Source organism: Castor canadensis, chromosome 1 (assembly GCF_047511655.1).
Source record: "Castor canadensis chromosome 1, mCasCan1.hap1v2, whole genome shotgun sequence".
Taxonomy (NCBI): domain Eukaryota; kingdom Metazoa; phylum Chordata; class Mammalia; order Rodentia; family Castoridae; genus Castor; species Castor canadensis.
The window spans coordinates 148,337,422-148,356,331 of record NC_133386.1 but is presented as its reverse complement, the minus strand read 5'-3'; the positions used below and the strand labels follow the sequence as shown (position 1 = coordinate 148,356,331).

General features: G+C 43.8%; 1 protein-coding gene across 2 annotated transcripts in view; it reads right to left on the bottom strand.

Annotated features, from left to right (window-relative positions):
* Positions 1-1,987: 1,987 nt before the first annotated feature.
* The window catches only part of Wee1 (WEE1 G2 checkpoint kinase), a 31,531-nt gene continuing 14,608 nt past the window's right edge, over positions 1,988-18,910 (bottom strand). Inside the window, exon 11 of one of the 2 annotated variants that reach the window (XM_074041131.1) lies at positions 1,988-4,565. In XM_074041131.1, the coding sequence (XP_073897232.1) occupies positions 4,391-4,565 (175 nt within the window). In that variant the 3' untranslated portion in view covers positions 1,988-4,390. Of the gene's footprint in view, positions 4,566-17,151; positions 18,503-18,910 lie in introns of those variants that run through there. The other variant, XM_074041135.1, reaches the window with a different exon arrangement.

Below are 18,910 nucleotides of genomic sequence, written 5' to 3'. Positions count from 1 at the left end.
GTGAGCCACCAGCGCCCAGCTTGACCAGCATTTCTTAACCAAACTAAGGTTATGAACTCTTTGGTAATCATTAATCATAAAAGCAATGGGACTTCCTCCAGGAAAACCGTACATCAACCCAAAAAGCTGAAACATTTCAGAAGTGTCATGGAATCCCCTGAGTTTTATTCATCCTAGTTGAACCAAACCCCAGATTAAGAACCCTGATGGGCCTGAGTACTTGCAATGTGTGCAATGTAAATGCTATTTTTCAAGTCCGTTAATAGGGCTGTAATGACCGGGCGGTGGCTCATGTCTATAATCCCAGTTTCTCAGGAGGCAGACATCAGGAGGATCACGGTTTGAAGCCAGACGGGGCAAATAGTTCGTGAGACCTTATCTCGAAAATAACCCGTCACAAAAAAAGGGCTGGTGTAGTGGCTCGAGGTGTAGGCCCAGAGCTCAAGACCCCGTACTGCAAAAAAAAAAAAAGACTGTAATGAATAAAATACGAAATCAAATAATAGAAATACGAATTCAGAGACTTGTGTTCTATGTTCTCCAAAGAGGCAGCAAACGCCTGTGCAGAGCCAGGGAACGGTAAGCGGGTCCCTTAGTTCTGCAACAAGGCTGTCTCCCTAGTGCTGGAGAGGAGTCGGCAGGGGGCAGCGTCCCAAGACGCAGGCAGTGAAGGGCGCGGGGCTCCGAGCGTGAGATCCGGGGATGCGAGGCCTCCGGGAGCCAGTCCCGGACTTTTGGGGATGGATTGGTTTTATTCTGATTTATTTTCAAGGAAATGCTGTAGCTGCTGCTTGGCTCACCTGTACTTGCTTTCTTCTCCGATCCACACCAGGTTTTGCAGGCATGGCTTGTCAGCGCGTGCGTAGGGAGCGGCCAGCCAGACCCCGGCACGAGGGCTGGGTCTTTCGGGTTGTGGGTGACGGTCCCCGCGCGGAGACCCGCCGAACGCCCTGCCCGCGAGCGCCCTCTGCTGGGCACGGCCCGCCCCGAGCGCCTGCAGCCCCGATCGCTAGCCGCGGGGCGCAGCCCCAAGCCCGTAGCCTACCATCGACGTGTCCGGGACCGTGTTCCCCACCTCCCCCTCCACCGCCACACCCCCACTCACCCCGGGGAAGCTCTAAACCGGATTTCCACTTGGGTTACCAAACCTAGCTCTAGGCGCCTGGGACTGGCCCCTTACGCGACTCATCACACCCCAGGGTCGCACACACACAGTAGGTGTGCGCGCATCACACCTACTGCGCACATCGGTGTGATACATTAAAAAAAAAAAAGTGTTCTTCACATTTGAAACGTGCGTTTCAACTCTGCCCGGGGGACCTTGGTTGGAGCGGGTACGGACAGTGGTGAGCAAGGACGGAAGGGGACCTGCGGAGTGGGGGCGATCCGAAGAGCGGCTTTTGCGTGGGCTGCAGCAGACCTGACACAGGGACCTGGCGCGGAGGTGCGCGCAGTGCCCACAGCCCGCAGGGCGCGGTGCCCTGGAGTCCGGGAAGAGGAAAGACCTCGCAGGAAGAGCCGGAAGGGGCAGCCCCTACCCCCACGGCCGCTAAAAGCCAGGCCCTGCTGGGTACTGGAGACGTGGGGCCCGGGAAGCTTCGAGGTTTCCGGAGACGCGAACAAAAGGAGGCCACTGTCGCAGGGATCCGAGGCCGGGAATGTAGTTCAGGGGTGGAGTGCTTGCCTTAGCGCTGGGTCCGATCCCCAACATCGAAAAAAAAAAGGGGGGGGCCGGGTGGGGAGGATCAAACCGCAGTGACCGACTAGGATGTGAGCAACCCCAATGACCTTGCCCGGCTTCCCAGGTCTTGGGCACCACGGTCGCCGGCAGGGGGCGACATGTTCCTGTGGCACTGCTGGACGGGAACTGAGATGTGAGCCAAAAATAGAAGCTGAGATCAACCGCAAGGAATGCGACTGAACAGATCTGTAAAATCCTGCTGAGAGCCGTGTCCAGCCATATTCCCAAACATGGCAGGAAGGAAGGGTTAACTATGTGAGGAATGCCCGGATAAGCGAATGAAAACCTGGAGGAAAAAAATGTGAACTCCACAGACATCACATAACTCCAAGTGGATTAAAATGGTAAATATTTTTAAGAGACATCATAGACAAACAGAATCAAATAGGATAAAACAGTCATGATTGTGGATAATCGTCAATTTTCTCAAAGCTTTGACAATGAAAGAACGTGCAAAATTAGTCAAAGTTCAAAACCAAAAACTGGACAAGGCTTGAGGAAAATGTCTCCGCCAAAGAACAAGCAGATAATAACTCAAATGTATAAAAACACATTTAAATACATAAAAACAAAGCTAGGTGTGGTGGCGCATGCCTGTAATCCTCATACCTGGAAGTTGAAGGCAGGAGAATCTAGTTTGAGGCCAGATGGCCTACACAACCTGACCCTGTCACAAACAAACTATATATATAGTCAAGGTACCAACAACTAAACAAAGAAGGTTAAGTGTGTAATTCACAGGAGAAATAAATTATAGCATGGGCAAATATTCATTGCCCTTAATAATCAGAAATTTTAAACTTAACCCTGACATAGTACCTTCCATCTACTAAAGTGCAAAAATGTTTTAAAATTATAATGCATAGGCAGAGTAGCTCAAGCAGTAAGAGCACCTGACTAGCAAGTATGAGGCCCTGAGTTCAAACCTCAGTGCTGCCAATAAAACAAAACAAAACATAAAATTATAATGCATAATATTAACCAAATGGTAGTGGGCTGGATTTGTAGTTCAGTTGTAGAATACACGCACAACACCAGAGTTGGATCCCCAGCACCACAAAAAATAAAAGAAAACAAAATGGCAAAATAAGTTAGCATACAATTATTTTGAACAGCAATATAGTGATCTTAAGTTATTCAATAAATTGTTGTGGAAGGAGCTCCAACCCCAGGCCATGTATGACTTTAAATTCTCATTGCAATGGAGAGAAGCAGACAAAAATAAGAAAATAAACACAATGCCTACCACGCAAGGTGAAGTAGGACTGAGAAGAAAAAAGAGCAGTGAGTGATGGAACATGCTAGGTGGATTCAGTGAGTCAGGGTTGAGGATGAGTCACGATATAAGGGCATCTGAGCAGAGAGGGGTGAAAGTGAGGGAGCAAATCTTGGATAATCTATGGGAAGAGTGCTCCATGCAGGGGGAACAGAAAGTGCAACAGCCCTGAGGCACAGTGCACCAGAAGCAGAGCACCTCTTAATTGTGCAAGTGGCAATACTTTGACAATTTTTTAAAAATTTTTTTGAGTCTGAGTCTCTCTATGTAGCCCAGGAGTGCCTCAAACTTTCCATCCTCTGGCCTCAGGCTTCTGAGTGCTAAGGATTACAGGATGTGAGCTATCACATCCCTGGGGGGAAAAAATTTTTTTTACTGGTATTGGGTTTTGAACTTAGGGCCTTGCGCTCTTCCACTTGAGCCACACCCCCAGTCCTGTTCATTCTTTTCTAAATAAAGTATCTGAGGATATTAGTTAAAGTACTGCCACAGTTAGGTACCGGAGCGCCAGTGGCTCATGCTTTTAATCCTAGCTTCTCAGGAGGAAGAGATCAGGAGGATAGAGGTTCAAAGCTAGCCCAGGCAAATAATTTGCAGGACCCTATCTGGAAAAAACCCAGACCCTATCTGGGAAAAACCCATCACAAAAAAAAGGGCTGACAGAGTGACTCAAGTGGTAAGAATGCCTGACCAGCAAGTGTGAAGCCTTGAGTTCAAACTCCAGTGCCACCAAAAAAAAAAAACTACCACAGTTCAGAGAAAGGGTCATGAATGTAAAAGAAAAAAGTCTCTAATGAGTCTCTCTAGTTATGTGGTTTTTAAAACTATTGCTATTCTAATGATTCTTAAAGAAATCCCTAACCCAAACTCTGTCCTAAACTCCACACTCAAAGATCCTTCAGTGTACTTGACCTCTCCACTTAGATGTCTAAAGAGCATCTCAAATTTCAGTGTCCCAAACTGACCACTTGTTCTCCATTTTCTCTCTTCCACTCCCCCCTACCCCCCTCCCCCACACAGTAGTTTTTCCAACAGCATGTCAAGTCTTTCATTTTCTCAGGCCAAAAGCATGGGCTCATCCTTGACTCCTCTCTTTCTTTTAAAAGGGAAGTCAGCTGTTGAAACTATTCCAGGAATGGGGGGAGAGGAATAAAGGAGAATGATGGAGGGAGTGAATTCAACTATGATATATTGTCAGAATTTTGGTAAATGTCACAATGTACCCCCAGCATAACAATAATAATGATAAAAAAATAGAAAAAAAATGAAATCAGCCTTGGCAGTCCTGTACTTAAACCCTCATCTCTCTCCATATACCAGATATAAAAACTGATGTGCTCAGATCCCCTAAAGGCCCCAGTAACACATCCCCATTACCTCTGTAACCTCCTGTGCTCCCCTTCTCCCCTCTGGATTAGGCTGGCTTCCTTACTGCTCGTCAAACACACCAGAGTGATGGCCACCTCCAGGCCCTTGGTCTTGTTGCTCTGTCTGTCAGGACAGCTCTTCCACTCCATCCTGCATGGTCCATGTCTTCTTTCCTCAGGTCTTTGCACAAAAGCCAAAGCAACTTTTGTCAGAGAGGCCCTCCTCTCCAAAGCAAACACACACAAAACTCTCAGTCTCTCAGCTGTGGGTGCTCCACTTTAGTACTGTCCTTTCTCTCTCCCTTTTTTGTTTTTTGATGGTACTGGGGTTTTAACTCAGGGTCTCGTGCTTGCTAGGCAGGCACTCTACCACTTGAGATACTCCACCAGTCCCTATTTTTCACTTGCTTATTTTGTTTTTGATATTTATTTCCATACTAAAGGTAGAATTGTTGTCTGTATCTTCCTATTAGAATATAAGATTATATTAGAATATATTCCCCTGGGGGTAGAATTGTTGTCTGTTGTGTTCACTGATGTATCCACAGTCCCCAGAATGGTGCCTGCCTAGTGTGGGCACTTGACAAATATTCACTGAGTGAATGAGAGGGGAAAGACAAGCAAACAATAACCATGCAGTAAGGGGCAGAAACAAGGGAAAACATTCCCATTTGCAGAGAACCAACTTAGGAAGATTACTAAGAAAGTGAAGGAGTGATCCTACAAAAGATTCTATAAAATGTAAATACATTTCTGGGTCACCAAGATAGGGCTGGAGATAAAAAATTCCCCAACAGAGAAGAAAGGCCCTCCTGGTTCATGTTTACATCCAGCTCCAGCTTTAGAAATCCAAAGGAGTGAGGACTCCAGACTAAGGAGTCCTCACACATTGACCTGTGACACACATTGACCCCAGATGCGGGATAGAAAAGCTAATGGGACGACTTATAGCCTAAGATTAAGTTCATCCTTTGGTTGGAATGCTCTCAGTAAGGCAAGATAACAGAAACAACTTGAACTGGTGTCAATGAGAAAATGTCTCTTTTTTTGTGTGTGTGGAGCTGGGGATGGAACCCACAGACTCATGCATGCTAGGTAAGCACTCTACCACTGAGCTATCCCCCCAGCCAAAAGTACATCTATTATCTCAGGGGAAAAACTCCAGAAGCAGTGAGGAGTTGAAGAATTATTTGATCCAGAGCTTCCCAGCACCCTCTGGGGCTTTTGTTTTCTGGACTCTCTCAGCTCTCCCTCCTCTGTGTGCTGGATTTGTACTGAGGCTGTGTGATGGTTATTTATGTGTTAGCTTGACTGGGTTAAGAAATGCCCACACAGGTGGTGAAACATTATTTCTGAGGATGTCCAAAGAATGTTTCTGGAAAAGATTAGCATTAAATGAATAGACTAAGTAAAGAAAATGGCCCTGATCAATGTGGGCAGGCAAAGGTAAAGGAAGGACGAGTTTTCTCTTTTCTTGAGCTAGGACATCTATCTTCAGTTTTTGGACACTGGAGCTCTTGCTTCTCAGGCCTTTAGATACCAGCACTTAATCCATCAGCTTCCTCTGGTTCTTCATCCTTTGCATTTGGATTGAATTACACCATGTTTTCCTAAATTGCACACGGCGTATCACAGGATTCCTTGGTCTCTGAACTCATGTGAGCCAGTTTCCAGAATAAATTTCTTATACACTTACGTGATGCTTAACAACACCGAAGTCAACGATGGACTGCCTATGGCACGGTGATGTCAAAGCCTTCTTGGTGTAAATATATTCTATGGTGTGTGTCCAATGATGAATACGTTCCTCAGAACAAATTCCCATTGTTAGACAACACATGACTGTGTATATCTATATGTAGATATAGATAAATACTATCGGCTGTGTTTCTTGGGAGAACCCTGACCAATACAGGCTGTCTCACTCCATGGGAGCAGAAATGGCTTGTATCTTTTTCAGATTGCATATCCTTACACTGTTTCATCTCTGAAGATCACTGGGTTCAGTCTGTTTGGGACAGAGTCTGTCATATGGCCACCCCAAGGCGACTCCTGTGATCAGGGGAAAACCAACACAAGGAATGGAGCAGAACTGCCTCAGGCCCTTCCTCACTGGGCCAGAGGGTTGGGGCATCTTAGCTGGATTAGGACACACTGCTGGGGCTGGAAGTAAAGTTAATCCTATGAAGAAAGTGGCCCCTCCACAGAGAGAAGAGCATGTGAATGGTGGAGGACCAGCCACAGGATTCGTGACAAGGGTATGTCGCTCAGGGCTGGGGCGGTGGGAGATCATTGTCTGCTTCTGTTCTGACTCAGGTCTGATTACCCATCCCTTCACCAGAGACAGGCCCTGCACAGACTTCCAAACAATGGTTCCAAATTCCTGCTGGGGACCTGGTGCACACCAGGCTGCAGACATAGGCTAGGGCCTCAGTATGCACCGCACAGAGGTCCCTTCATCATGGTCCCCTTTGGTCTACAGTCAGTCGGTCCCACTACAGCCCCTCCCTTCCCGATATCCCAGCCTAGCTCCCCAAATGAAAGCCAGTCCAGACACCTGGCCTCTCCTGCACTTAGGGCTGATGCTGTCCTCTGACCTTCCTGCCATTACAACAGCTTCCTGAGCCTGTACCACCCAGAACCTTTGTGCACTTGTAGAAAGGAGCTCACTCCACCTTCCACCTCCACCAAAACCTGGATGTGGACCTGGCCTCCATTGCTGACCTCTAAAGAGAAGCCAGCTCACTTCTGTAGCCCACCTCCTGTGCTGCAAGGACATCCAGCATCCTCTCCCTGTCTCACTCAGACCATTGCTCTCCTTGGAGGCTCCCTTCCTTGGCCCTGCCATCTGTCCATTTCCCCAACCTTCCCTGAGGACTCTAGTCCTAACTCACACATAGGCTTCCCAGAAGAAATACTGCCGTGGTCCTGATTACATGGTGTCCCTGTGGATAACACATTCTACATCCACATTTTTTTTTTTTTTTGGTAGCACTGGGGTTTGAACTCATGTCCTCATACTTGCTAGGCAATTGCTCTTACTGCTTAATCACTTCACCAGCCCTATCTTGTGTTGGGTATTTTCGAGATAAGGTCTCATGAACTATTTCCCCAGGTTGACTTTGAACTGCTAACCCTCCTGATCTCTGACTCCTCTGAGTAGTTAGGATTACAGGCATGAGCCACCAGTGCCTGGCTCACATTCTACACCTAATCTTCAAATCTCTGACCTCTCATCTCTCACCTTTGCCCTTCTTACAGCATGGGCCACCTGTCCTTTTGGTCACACACTGAATTTGTTATCACCTACAAGTACTATACCCCAACAAAATCCCATTTTCCAAACACAGCCCCCTGCTCTTGCCACTCTCCCTTCCTATCTCACTGCATCTGTGTCCCCTCCTCCTTCCTTTTCATCATCACATACCACTGAATAGTGTGAGGAAAGTCCCGCTGTCCTGTGGACTGGTGCCAGGGTTTTCCATCCCTGACATCTGGGTTCTCTCTCTACAGTGTCACCAGATATCCTTGTTGGAAAGGGATCTTCAGGTCCTTTTCTTCTTAGTCTTCTTCTTTAGTCCAAGCTGGCTTAGAACTCTCAAACCTCCTGCCTTTGCTGCCTTAGTGCTGGGATTTCAGGCAAGAATGGGTCAATACCTGACCCATACTTTTTTATTCCTGAAATTTTCTTCTTCTAGGGCTACTAAGATGCCAGGCACCCCTTGTTCTTCAAGCCCCTTGTTGATTATGTTTGATCACTATTTATTGAGTACCTACTGTTTCATGTGGCCTTCTTAATATCCCCTACCATACAGCGACTTTTACCTCACTGTGCAGGTGCAGATGAGACATTCAAGGACCTCAGAAGCCAAACAAGCTAGGATCAAATGTGTAGCTAGTTACTGGACCAGAATTGTAGTCCCTACCTTTTTGTCTGTTCATTTGTCTGTTTTGAGACTGGCTCTCACTGTGCAGTCTAGGCTGGTCTCAGACTTTCAATTTGGACTGCTGGGATTACAGGCATAACTACCATACTTGCCTCTCATCTAATACCTTGGATGTTCTTTCTCCAACTTTCTCACTAATTCCTTTCTCCCCATCAACTGGGTAAATGCCACCATTCCCAGGCTCTGTTCTAGGTCATTTTACAAATCCTTCTCAGATTTTCTCACTCACACCCAAAGTTCAACAATCCCCAAATGCCAGTGATGCCCAAATCTAAATCCTGGGCCTCCACATGTATCTGACTGTCCACTGGATACTGACATCCCAAAGCCCTCAAGCACTGTAAACTCCGCATATTCAAAATTGAACTTTCTAAGCCAAACCTAGGGGTACATGCCTGTAATCCCAGCATTTAGGAGGATGAAGCAGGATGATAATGAGTTCAAGCCCAATCTGGGCAACATGGCAAAACCCTACCTCAAAAAAATATATAAATAAATAGAACAAAAAACCAAAAATTGAACTCGGGCTGGTGGAGTGGCTCAAGTGGTAGAGCGCCTGTCTAGCAAGCATGAGGCCTTGAGTTCAAGCCCCAGTACCACAAAAAAAAAAAATGAACTCTCTAGGATGGCTATGTAGCTCAGGGTAGAGCACCTGCCTACCATGCACAAGGCCCTGGGTTTGGTCACTAAAAAAAAGGAGGAAAAATGCTAGCAAAATTGAACTTCCTATTCTCTAACCTAAGTTCCCCTCCCTTTCTCTTCACTAAAACATGTTGCCTTGTGTGTATAAAGATGCTGCTTTGCCCTGGGTAGAAAAGGTATTCATTATTACCAATTTAAGGTGAACTAAAATGTCACCTTAAATGACCTAAATGTCATTCAAAGGGAAACAAGTTGGTGAATGTAAAAACATTTAGGATCCTCTTTTCCCTTTAAGGTCCTGAGTTGCTGAGCTGTGTTCTCCTCCCACAGATGACTTTGGAAGGAAGTACGGTGCTTGGCTAGCTGCCCACTTTGGGCTGGTGGGAAAGGTGAGTCATGAGGACACAGCAGAGCACATGTGAGGGTGTGCAGCGCGTCTGTCTGCCTGCTTAGAAATGGGCCGTTTCACTGTAGGTACTAGGATAAGAAGAGGCTGGTTCACATGTATAGCTGCAAACAGACGTCTTCCCTCTGAGGACGTCTCCAGGAGAGAGCTTAGGTTTCTGGGTCTCATGCCACCTCCTGAACATGGGCTCTCTGAGGCAGACACCTGGTCTTACATAAGTGGACTGCAAATTCCTTATTGTTCTAACAACAGAGCTTCCAAAACTGGCTGGGGGAGGCTGTCTGCACTGACCCAGCTCCGCATGGGTCCCACTGAGTCACAGGATGCAGAGTAATCTGAGTCTCACAATGAATGAAGCTTCCAGTAGCATTAACAGAACCCACTTGGTTTGTCATTTGTGCAAGTGAGAACACTTGGTGCATGGTGCAAGAAATGGAAAAACAAACTGAGGACTTTAAGAAAGAAAAGCAGGGGGCAGGGCTTACTGGAAGGAGAACTGAGTGTTTCAAGTAGCTGCTAAACTAGAGGAATGCGAGGGAGATGCTGAGTTTCTGGTTCTTGGGTCTCTGCACGCTGCTTCAGCTTTCTCCACTGCAGCCTGGCCTCTTTTGTATGGCTGAATCCCAACAGCTCCCTGGCCTCATATTCCCCCACCACCAGCAGAGAGGGACTGGTGTCTTCTTTCTCTACTCTGGCATAGCTTGGCTCAGGGGCAGACCCCATAATAATTGCATTTGGGCTGTGATGAGATCTGATGAGCCCTCTCTATTTGATTCAAGTGTTTGCCACTGGAGCAAAGAGCTATGCTATGAGGACAGGGTCTTACAGTATAGAGCTGGCCATTGGGCAGCCACCCTGCAGAACAAAGACAATTTCTAGCATAGAAGGAAAAGTAAGAATATTAGAATCAGGACTGGGGGCCCAGATCAAATGACAGAATGCTTGCTTAGGAGGCGCAAAGACTTGAGTTCAATCTCCCGTAGATAGATAAATGGATGGATAGATAGATAAATAGATACTATTGAGCCTGGCACCAATGGCTCACGCCTGTAATCCTGTCTACTCAGAAGGCAGAGATCATGAGTGAGCCACTGTGACACCCTAACTGCACAACACAAAACAACCAGTGAAGCAGCGGATGGTATGTGGCGATTCTCCCGGCCTTTTCTAATTCATTCCCGGTCCCAGCCAGGATCTAAACCTTCTGCTTTGGGTAAAATTAAATTGGATTTTCTGTTGCTCCCTAAGATTTTAGCTCTTATGTACCTTCTGGCTGCTCTCATTAGGACCTCACCTCTAAAAAAGTTTCAGCTTTTACATTAAACCCCAAATCCAGCCTGCTCAGCAAGCCCTCCAGCCAAGCTTACAGCAGCAACGCTTTGGGGGTCCAATAGCAGACATGTGTACTGCTCCAGGTGGGGAACTAGACTCTCCCTGGTCTTCTCTGGTCACTGAGTGAGAAAGAAAGACAAGCAGATACCTGCCAAAGGGGAGGTATTGGTTCCTAACACAACCCTGCCCTCCACCTCCAACCCCCAGGCCTGTCCCTGCTGGGGTCTGTCAGCATTCAGGGACCAGAAGACAGGGAGAGGCATAGGGGTGACAATTCCCAGGTTTCAGGCACAGAGGAGGTAGCACTAGGAACCCTGGGGAAAGGAGGATGGTACAGGGGACAAAAGGCACAGGGCCTAAAACTTGTCTGCTAAAGAAGACAGCAAGGCCAGTGATGCAGCAGAAGCAGCTGCTTGCTCCAGGCCTTTCCAGAATTGGGGCTCAGAAGAGGCCAAAGTCACAATGGCAGTGGACAGTCTTCTCTCCTCCTCCCAGGGTTGCTGTGACTCATTCCTGATTGACACAACCGAGGGTTTCTTACATACACTTCTTTCATTTAGTTATTCATTAGTATCTTCTACTCTGTCTGAACAAGAATAAATTGAAGCTCCTATTTCAGTTTGTTTATTGCAGAATTGAAACCCAGAAATAGAAAACATGAGCCTTGCAGAGTAAAGCTGGCTTCTTAGCGATCATTATGCAAAACCAGCTTGCTTCCCCTCTTAAACACACATGCTGTGCTCTCACCACTAACACCCAAGGAGTTCCACTCCGTGCCTTGTTATGCTTCCTACGAGGAAGCCCTTCTACCCACCCACTTGGCAAGCTCTTACACATCTTTCACAACTGAGAGGGAGTGCCACCTCCCCTGGGAACACCAACACCTCTCTCCCCAATAGACTAAGTATGCATCATTTGGTCTCCAAAGTGACTTATGTTGGCTATAAAAAAGTAGTTGTCTGCCGGGTGTGGGTGGCTCATTGCCTGTAATCCTAGCTACTCAGGAGGCAGAGATCAGGAGGACCTTGCTTCAAAGCCAGCCCAGGGCAAATAGTTCGAAAGACCCTATCTCAAAAATACCCATCACCAAAAAAAAAAAAGAGTACTTCTTTTAGTAAATTCAGTTATTTCTGTCTAATCCCTCCACTGAATTGTGTGCAACGGAAATAGTGGAGGACTTAACCTTGTGTGAAATCTCAGTGCTAGTATGGAGTGAATCCTCAAAATGAACACAGATTGAAGAAGCAAACCAACGAATGCAATCGACAACAAATGCACATAATTCCACTCTATACTTTGATTCGTTCAATGCAGAGCCAAGACTCTAATAGGGGAGCATGTGGTTATGCCTCATTTTCAGTGTTTCAGTTGTCATTCATCCCTCAGAATAATGGGCTTCAAATACCACCTTCCCCAAATTTGCATCAAACAGAAATCTAAGACTCACTGCCTTTCATCTCAAATTTCTTTCTTGAAGAATAGTTTCTTAGATACTCATAGCAATAGTGTGTGGCTGACAGGAAAGCCAACTGCACATTTGTCTAAATCACCAAACTGTATAAGTCTCTTTAGCTCTTAATGAAAATGTGTGGTATCTAATCCTGTTCAACAACCATCACGATCTCTCATTATAACTGGGCACGATAGTGAATGACTATAATCCTAGCTACCGGAAGACTGAAGCAGGAGGATTGCAAATTTGAGGCCAGCCTGGGCAAAAAAGTAGTGAGACCCTGTCTCAAAACAAAACAAAGGGCTGGAGGTATGGCTCAAGCATACCTGACAGCCAGAGTGAGGTATTCAAGGTATGAGTGTGTGTGTGGGGGGAGCTGTGTGGCTGTGACTCAAGTGGTAGAGCACTTGCCTAAGAAGGTGCAAGACCCTGGGTTCAGTCCCCGATTCTGAAAACAAACAAACAAGTGTATTAGTACACTTTGCCTGGACCTTCTGTGCTGGGCGCTTGCACAAACTGGCCATTAGAAAGCTGATGCTATAAGCACATACAGACGAGGAAATGATTCAGGCCAGAAAGGAGGTGCTGCTGGGATGGCTGGGTCACATGCCCTCTTGACTCCAAAGCTGGAACCTCAGCAAGAGGATTAACCCTGGGACTAGGACTTTGAGTTCAAACTCCAGTGTGTGTGTGTCAGGGGGAGTCGGGAGAGATGGGGGGATTAATCCAGGAAACTCAGATCTTTGGCATACGTTTCTAATTCAGTATCTAGAAGATTTAATTCATGGCCAGTTTAGAGAACTATGTTGCATTAGTCAAGCTCTTTTAACTTTATGCAAATGAAACCCATCCCAAAATAGCTTAGGGAAAAAAGAATTATATGTAGATTCATGAAATGGAAAAATCTTCCATAATGCCAGCATTCAAATAATATGGTTAGCCTTACATACCATATAGTAGGTGGTAATAACATAAAAAAATGCATTTAATTTTGCTTGTTGGTTTTTTCTTTTCTCTAGGTCATAAAAACTCCTTTAAACACTGCTTTGAATAGGTTTGTAGTACAGTCTGAAAGCTTTTAGCCACTTCATCCAGAAGGAAAGAGGGCAATGGCCTCTGTCCTCAGGCCCCTTTAGACAGATGCTTTCAGTTCTTGGGACTCAATTCCAACTTCAGAGAAGGGGCCTTCACTCCGGAAACCCCTCCCCCACTTCCTGCATTCCCCAGAACACTTCAAAACTTGTCTCATCCACACTCCTTTCTTTTCTGCCCCAGGCTCAGAGGACTTGCTCTGAATTAGGCTAAATGCTTCAGCCCAACATTTTGAGTCTAAATCCTGACTCTGTACTACGTAATCTGGAAAATTCTTTTTCTCATGGACATTTAGGATTAAATGTCGTTCGTAAAACAGCACATAGTACAGAGCAGATTCCCTTCTAGCTTATGGCTCTCTCTTCCTTCCTCTCCTTTAGTCATGTTTCTTAAAAATTATTTATTTAGGACTGGAGGTGTAGCTCAAGTGGTAGAGTGCCTACATCACAGGCATGAAGTCCCAAGTTCAAGCCCCATACTGCCAAAAAAAAAAGTGGTTTATTTATACTTGCTATCTCTTACTTTCTCGTCTTCTGTTTACACCCAAGCTTGCTGCAAGCTGGTTTTTCTTCTCCTCTACTGGCACTGCTCCTCAAAGATCTCCTAATAAACTCTAGGAGATACTTTCTCTGTAATACTGTTAGTATCTTCTTCAAATGTTCTTCTTGGTTGTCCATGACGTGAGATGCCTCCCAATTTTTCTAATTCTTAGGTTGTTCTTTTTTCTCTCTCCTCTGCTGAATGCATTCTGTCCTTTAGTATTTGTCCTCGATATTCATGTGTCAGGAAAAAGCTTGATTCTTTGCAATGAGATCTGAGTGTTCTGGATCTACTCTTATTAAGCTTAGGTTTAAATTCTCACTCAAAGATGAGTCCGCTCCTGAATGGTCATCTTAAATAGTTGTATACTAAACCTGCATTAGTAGGCATAAACTGGAATTCCATACTATCAGAATGTTAGAACTCAAAACCAACATATGCTCTTCTAAATACTTATTAACCCCATAAAACTAAACAATGTGAATTATGATATAAATGTTCCTTTGGGGTATTGTTTTCAAGGGCTGAGCTGGCTGAGGTTTCTTACTCTTAGTTTTTAGTGAAGCTTGGACAGAACAGCTTTTTCTGTTAAATCTTTCTGGAGTATACATAGGTTTTTTCCTTACTCCAGAGACCTTTGAACCGCATTGAAAATTAGAGACAACTGCTACAAAGAAAAAAGTTCAGTGATCTTCAGATTGAGTGCCTCTCCAAGTTTTTCAAAGCTAAATATTGGGAGTTTCAATGATGTCTTATTTGTTATAAAAGCCTACTCTGCTGAGCGTCTAGCAATACAACCAGGTTTGCAAAGTAACTTCTAGGTCCTCTCACTGCAATGTCAATCAGCTTAAAAGTACTGAATGAGGCAGTTTCCTCCAAATCCCTAGAGCCCTACATCTAGCCCTTTTGTTGCTGGGTATTTTTGTGATAGCGTCTTACTTTTCTTTGCCCAGGCTGACCTCAAACTGCAGTATTCCTGAGCTCTGCTTCCTGATTAACTGGGATTGTAAGCACAAGCCACTGGTTCCCAGCTTCAAAAATTTTTTGATCCATCCTCCTCATTTATGGGCTTTCTTTGGCCTTCAAGAAGCTCACAAAAAATTCACAAAAATGCCTTAAGGGGCTAGCAGAATGGCTCAACTGATAATCTGCCTAACAAGCATGAGGCCCTGAATTCAAACCCCAGTACCACTAAAAAAATGCCTTAAGGATGCAGCAACTTATTTGATCTATTGACTAAAAGTCAGGGAGATGTTGTGAGGAAGAAAAACTATGTCAAGATGCTGTTGCTTAAAACAAAGTAGAGTGAAAAATCAAAGCTTGAGAGCTAGTTCTTCAAGACAAAGTTAAGGCAACAGTTATAATTTGCAGTCAACTGCAATATGATTCCTCCTATCTAACTGCTCTTCATTTTCCATTACTAAAGTCAGTTTTTGGGAAAAAAAAAAAAAAACTTATCAATGGCAAATACCTGTCTCAAACAGGAACAGACCTCTGCGGTTTTTCTGAAGCTTTCATGACTCTTTAGCACTTGATGCCCATACTAAAGCTTTCACTCTAATTAAAACTATTCAAAACGCTCCTGTCTAAAGAAACAGCCATCCTCTTTCATTACTATGATGGCCAGTCTGAACATAAACTGGGATCCACTCTCCAATCTATTGTGGATACCCTCCATGACATGTAGTTTTTGGAGCTATCACTACCTTGCCTAAGGCGTCCAACATAGCACTTACCACCATTTTATTGTCATTATATATTTACATGAGTCGCCTCTCTTATCCTGAGTCCATAGTGAGAAAACTCTGGTCTTTAGTCAACCAGTGAGCACAGAAGGCACTCAACAAGAATACCTTATGTTGAATACGAGCCCAACTCTTACAAGCTTTTATTTGGTTTAGGAATTCTCTTTGAACGCCAATACCAGACTTTCTTCTTCCTAATCTAATATTCTTAAACAGTATGTGAAAAGTTTACCACACGTCTTGATGAGAAACATCTGAATTTTTCTTTGAAGCTAGTGCACTAGAAAAATGTACTTATTGATGTGGGAGTGATCAAAACACTTATTCTTTTCATACCTTTTTCTTTACTGGCTATTGAAATGTTAAGAATTACCTGCTCAAGTGCATGTGGTTACTCAGGTTTTCTTTTACCAATACTCACCAGCTTTTGTATATAATTTACCTGTCAATCTCTCACAGCTCTTAAGTTTTGCTTTTAAAGATGCCATAGGGCAAGGCATGGAGGTGCACCCCAGCAAGTTCTAGGACAGCCTAGGCTGCATAGCAAGACACTCTCAAAACAAAATATGCCATAAGCCTCTAGATAAATCTGGCTTGTTAGGAATGTCTATAGCAAAAGAAACATCCAAATTAAGAGCCTGACAGATTGATAATCACAATGATCTTGCAACATCTATTTTTTATCTGCTCAAGTCTTCACTGGGGACTGGCAGAGTGGCTCAGTGGTACAGCGCCTGCCTACCAAGCATGAGCCCTTAGTTCAAACTCCAGTACTGGAAAAAAAGTTATGTATCAGCCTGGCATGATGGAGCACACACCTGTAGTGCTAGCTACTCCAGAGGAAGAGATCTGGAGGACAGCACTTCAAGGACATCTACACAATACTAAGACCCCATCTCAATCTATAAGCTAAGTATAACAGAACTAGTGTCTAATCCCAGCAATGTAAGAGGTGTAAGGAGAAGGATCCCAGTTCAAGGTCAGTCCCAGGTGAAAATAAGACTATGAAAAAAACTAAATGCAAAAGGAGGACTGGTGGTGTGGCTCAAGTGGTAGAGCATCAGCCTAGAAAGCATGAAACCCTGAGTTCAAGCCCCAGAACCCGTTCAGTATTTTATTCACTTAATAAGCTACAGTATATTAAATTATATTCCTAGCAAGTCAGATGCATAAATACACAATTAGATAAAAAAAAATTTTTTTTCCGTACTGGGGTTTGAACTCAGGTCCTACATCTTGAGCCACTCTGCCAGGCCTTTTTTATGATAGTTTTTTTCAAGATAGGGTCTCTCGAACTATTTGCCTAGGCTGGCTTTGAACCTCAGTCCTCCTGATCTCTGCCTCCTGAGTAGCTAGGATTACAGGCGTGAGCCGGTGCCCGAGTAAATAAATATTTGTAGTGATATAAAACATTCACAGTGATGGATAAATTTTCATGAATCCCAAAATATAGCTAATGTGGACTAAAGCCTATCATTACATAGCCTGTGAGTTCCATATTCCATCAAAAATATGCAGACTGTTTAGTATTTCATACTTTATAATGTAATAGTTGGTAATGGAGACAAAATAGAAGAAAACTGGGACAACAAAAATTTAGATAATTAAGATAAGCTCAGAGTGACTTTTAATATGCCAATTAATGTTAATGAAACACAAGTCAGACAGACAAGTGCAAACATGTTTTAGAACAAAACGAATGAGAAAACAAAGAGACCACTTTTTTCTTTTTCTGGCAACATCTACTAGCCAGTATTAAGAGTCAAATGGCTAATCACAGATAAAATGTATTTTGTGAAAAACTTGGAATTAGTCAGAAGTCATTCTGGCATTTCAAACAGCTATGTACAGTATTACCAAGATCAGTTTATATACATACATGTGGAAGAGAAACCAAGTCAAACATTTAAAAACAGACTAGCCATACAATCAAGTACAAAAACTTGAGTGGAGGAAAGAGACATTTTAAAAAAGTGTCAGGGAAGGACATTATCAGAAAAAAAAAATTACAAAACCAGTAATAATTACACTACATTAATACAGCATTCAAAGGGAGAGGAGGTGCATTTTTTTTCAATGCACTAGCTTCAAAGTTAAAAGAGAAAAAAAAAGACAAATAGCTGCTTTTATCAAGAACAGCTATATGTTTCACATAATTGTTTCAAAAGAAAGCCTATTAACAACAATGATTGTTTAATGCTACAATTTTACAGCAAAGACAAACTAAAATAGCAGCAAATTCACAAGGCAATACTTCCACAGAATTATCATTCCATGGTTCATGCAATGCCTACAAAGTGCTCCCAGTTGGATATACAAGTATAACTCACAATTTAAAAAAAAAAAAAAAGAGAGAGAGAAGAGAAATAAAAGATTGACACAGGTACACTGGAGGCTGAGTCGTACTAAGTCTCTTAGCATTTCCCTTTCTGAAGGGAAAATATGTTTGCAATAAAGCCCTTGAGTCCTTTCTACAGGTCACTACAGGGAAAGATACCTTTTATTGCAATGCAACAGCAAACTATAAGCAGCACACCACCACAGCAGTTAACCCTGCAAAAGCTGGTGTTAACATCCAACAGTGACTGACAAACTATAGAAAACAGTCTGGTAAGATTAGATGAAAGCCTGATAGAGCAATGGTTGAAATACAGCTTTTAACTGTAATTCACAAATAAAAGTCCTAAAAGGTATTTCAGTAAAACTACTGATACCAATCAAGAAAGTAATTGCAAAGTGGATTCTAGCAGTGATTTCAACCTATTTTCCTCGTCACAGTTTTTTGGGGAAGGCAGGAAATGAGTAGTTCAGTATATAGTAAGGCTGACAGAGCGGTTCATTTTCTTTCCGATAAGTCGAGAGGTTCTATTACTCTGGGTGGTAGACCTAGTGGCCATTCGGTCAGTGTAGAGTGCTCTTTCCTCAGCTGCAGCTTTTGCCATCTGGGCTTTCTTGAGCTCTCTAAGAACATAAAACAGGAAACGAATTGACCTATTGTATTAATCCTAGAAAGAGATTCTAAGAGGCCAACCACAAGCTATATTACCAGTTGGGAAATATTCAAATACTATCATTACTCTAAGATACAATGGAGGAAAGGAAAAATAAAATACATAAAACTTTAGTTTATAGTCAAATTTATGAAATGGACTTTCATTTTTGTACTTTTAGAATTAAAGTATCACATATACTTTAATACAAGGACACAAGTAATAAAGATGTTAGTAATGACTGAGTCTTAAATAATTTCAATCACGCACTAGTGGCTTACACCTGTAATCTTAACTACTTTAGAGGGTGAGATCAGGAGGATCAAGGTTCGGCCAGCATCTCCAAAATAACAAGAACAAAATGGACTGGAGATGTGGC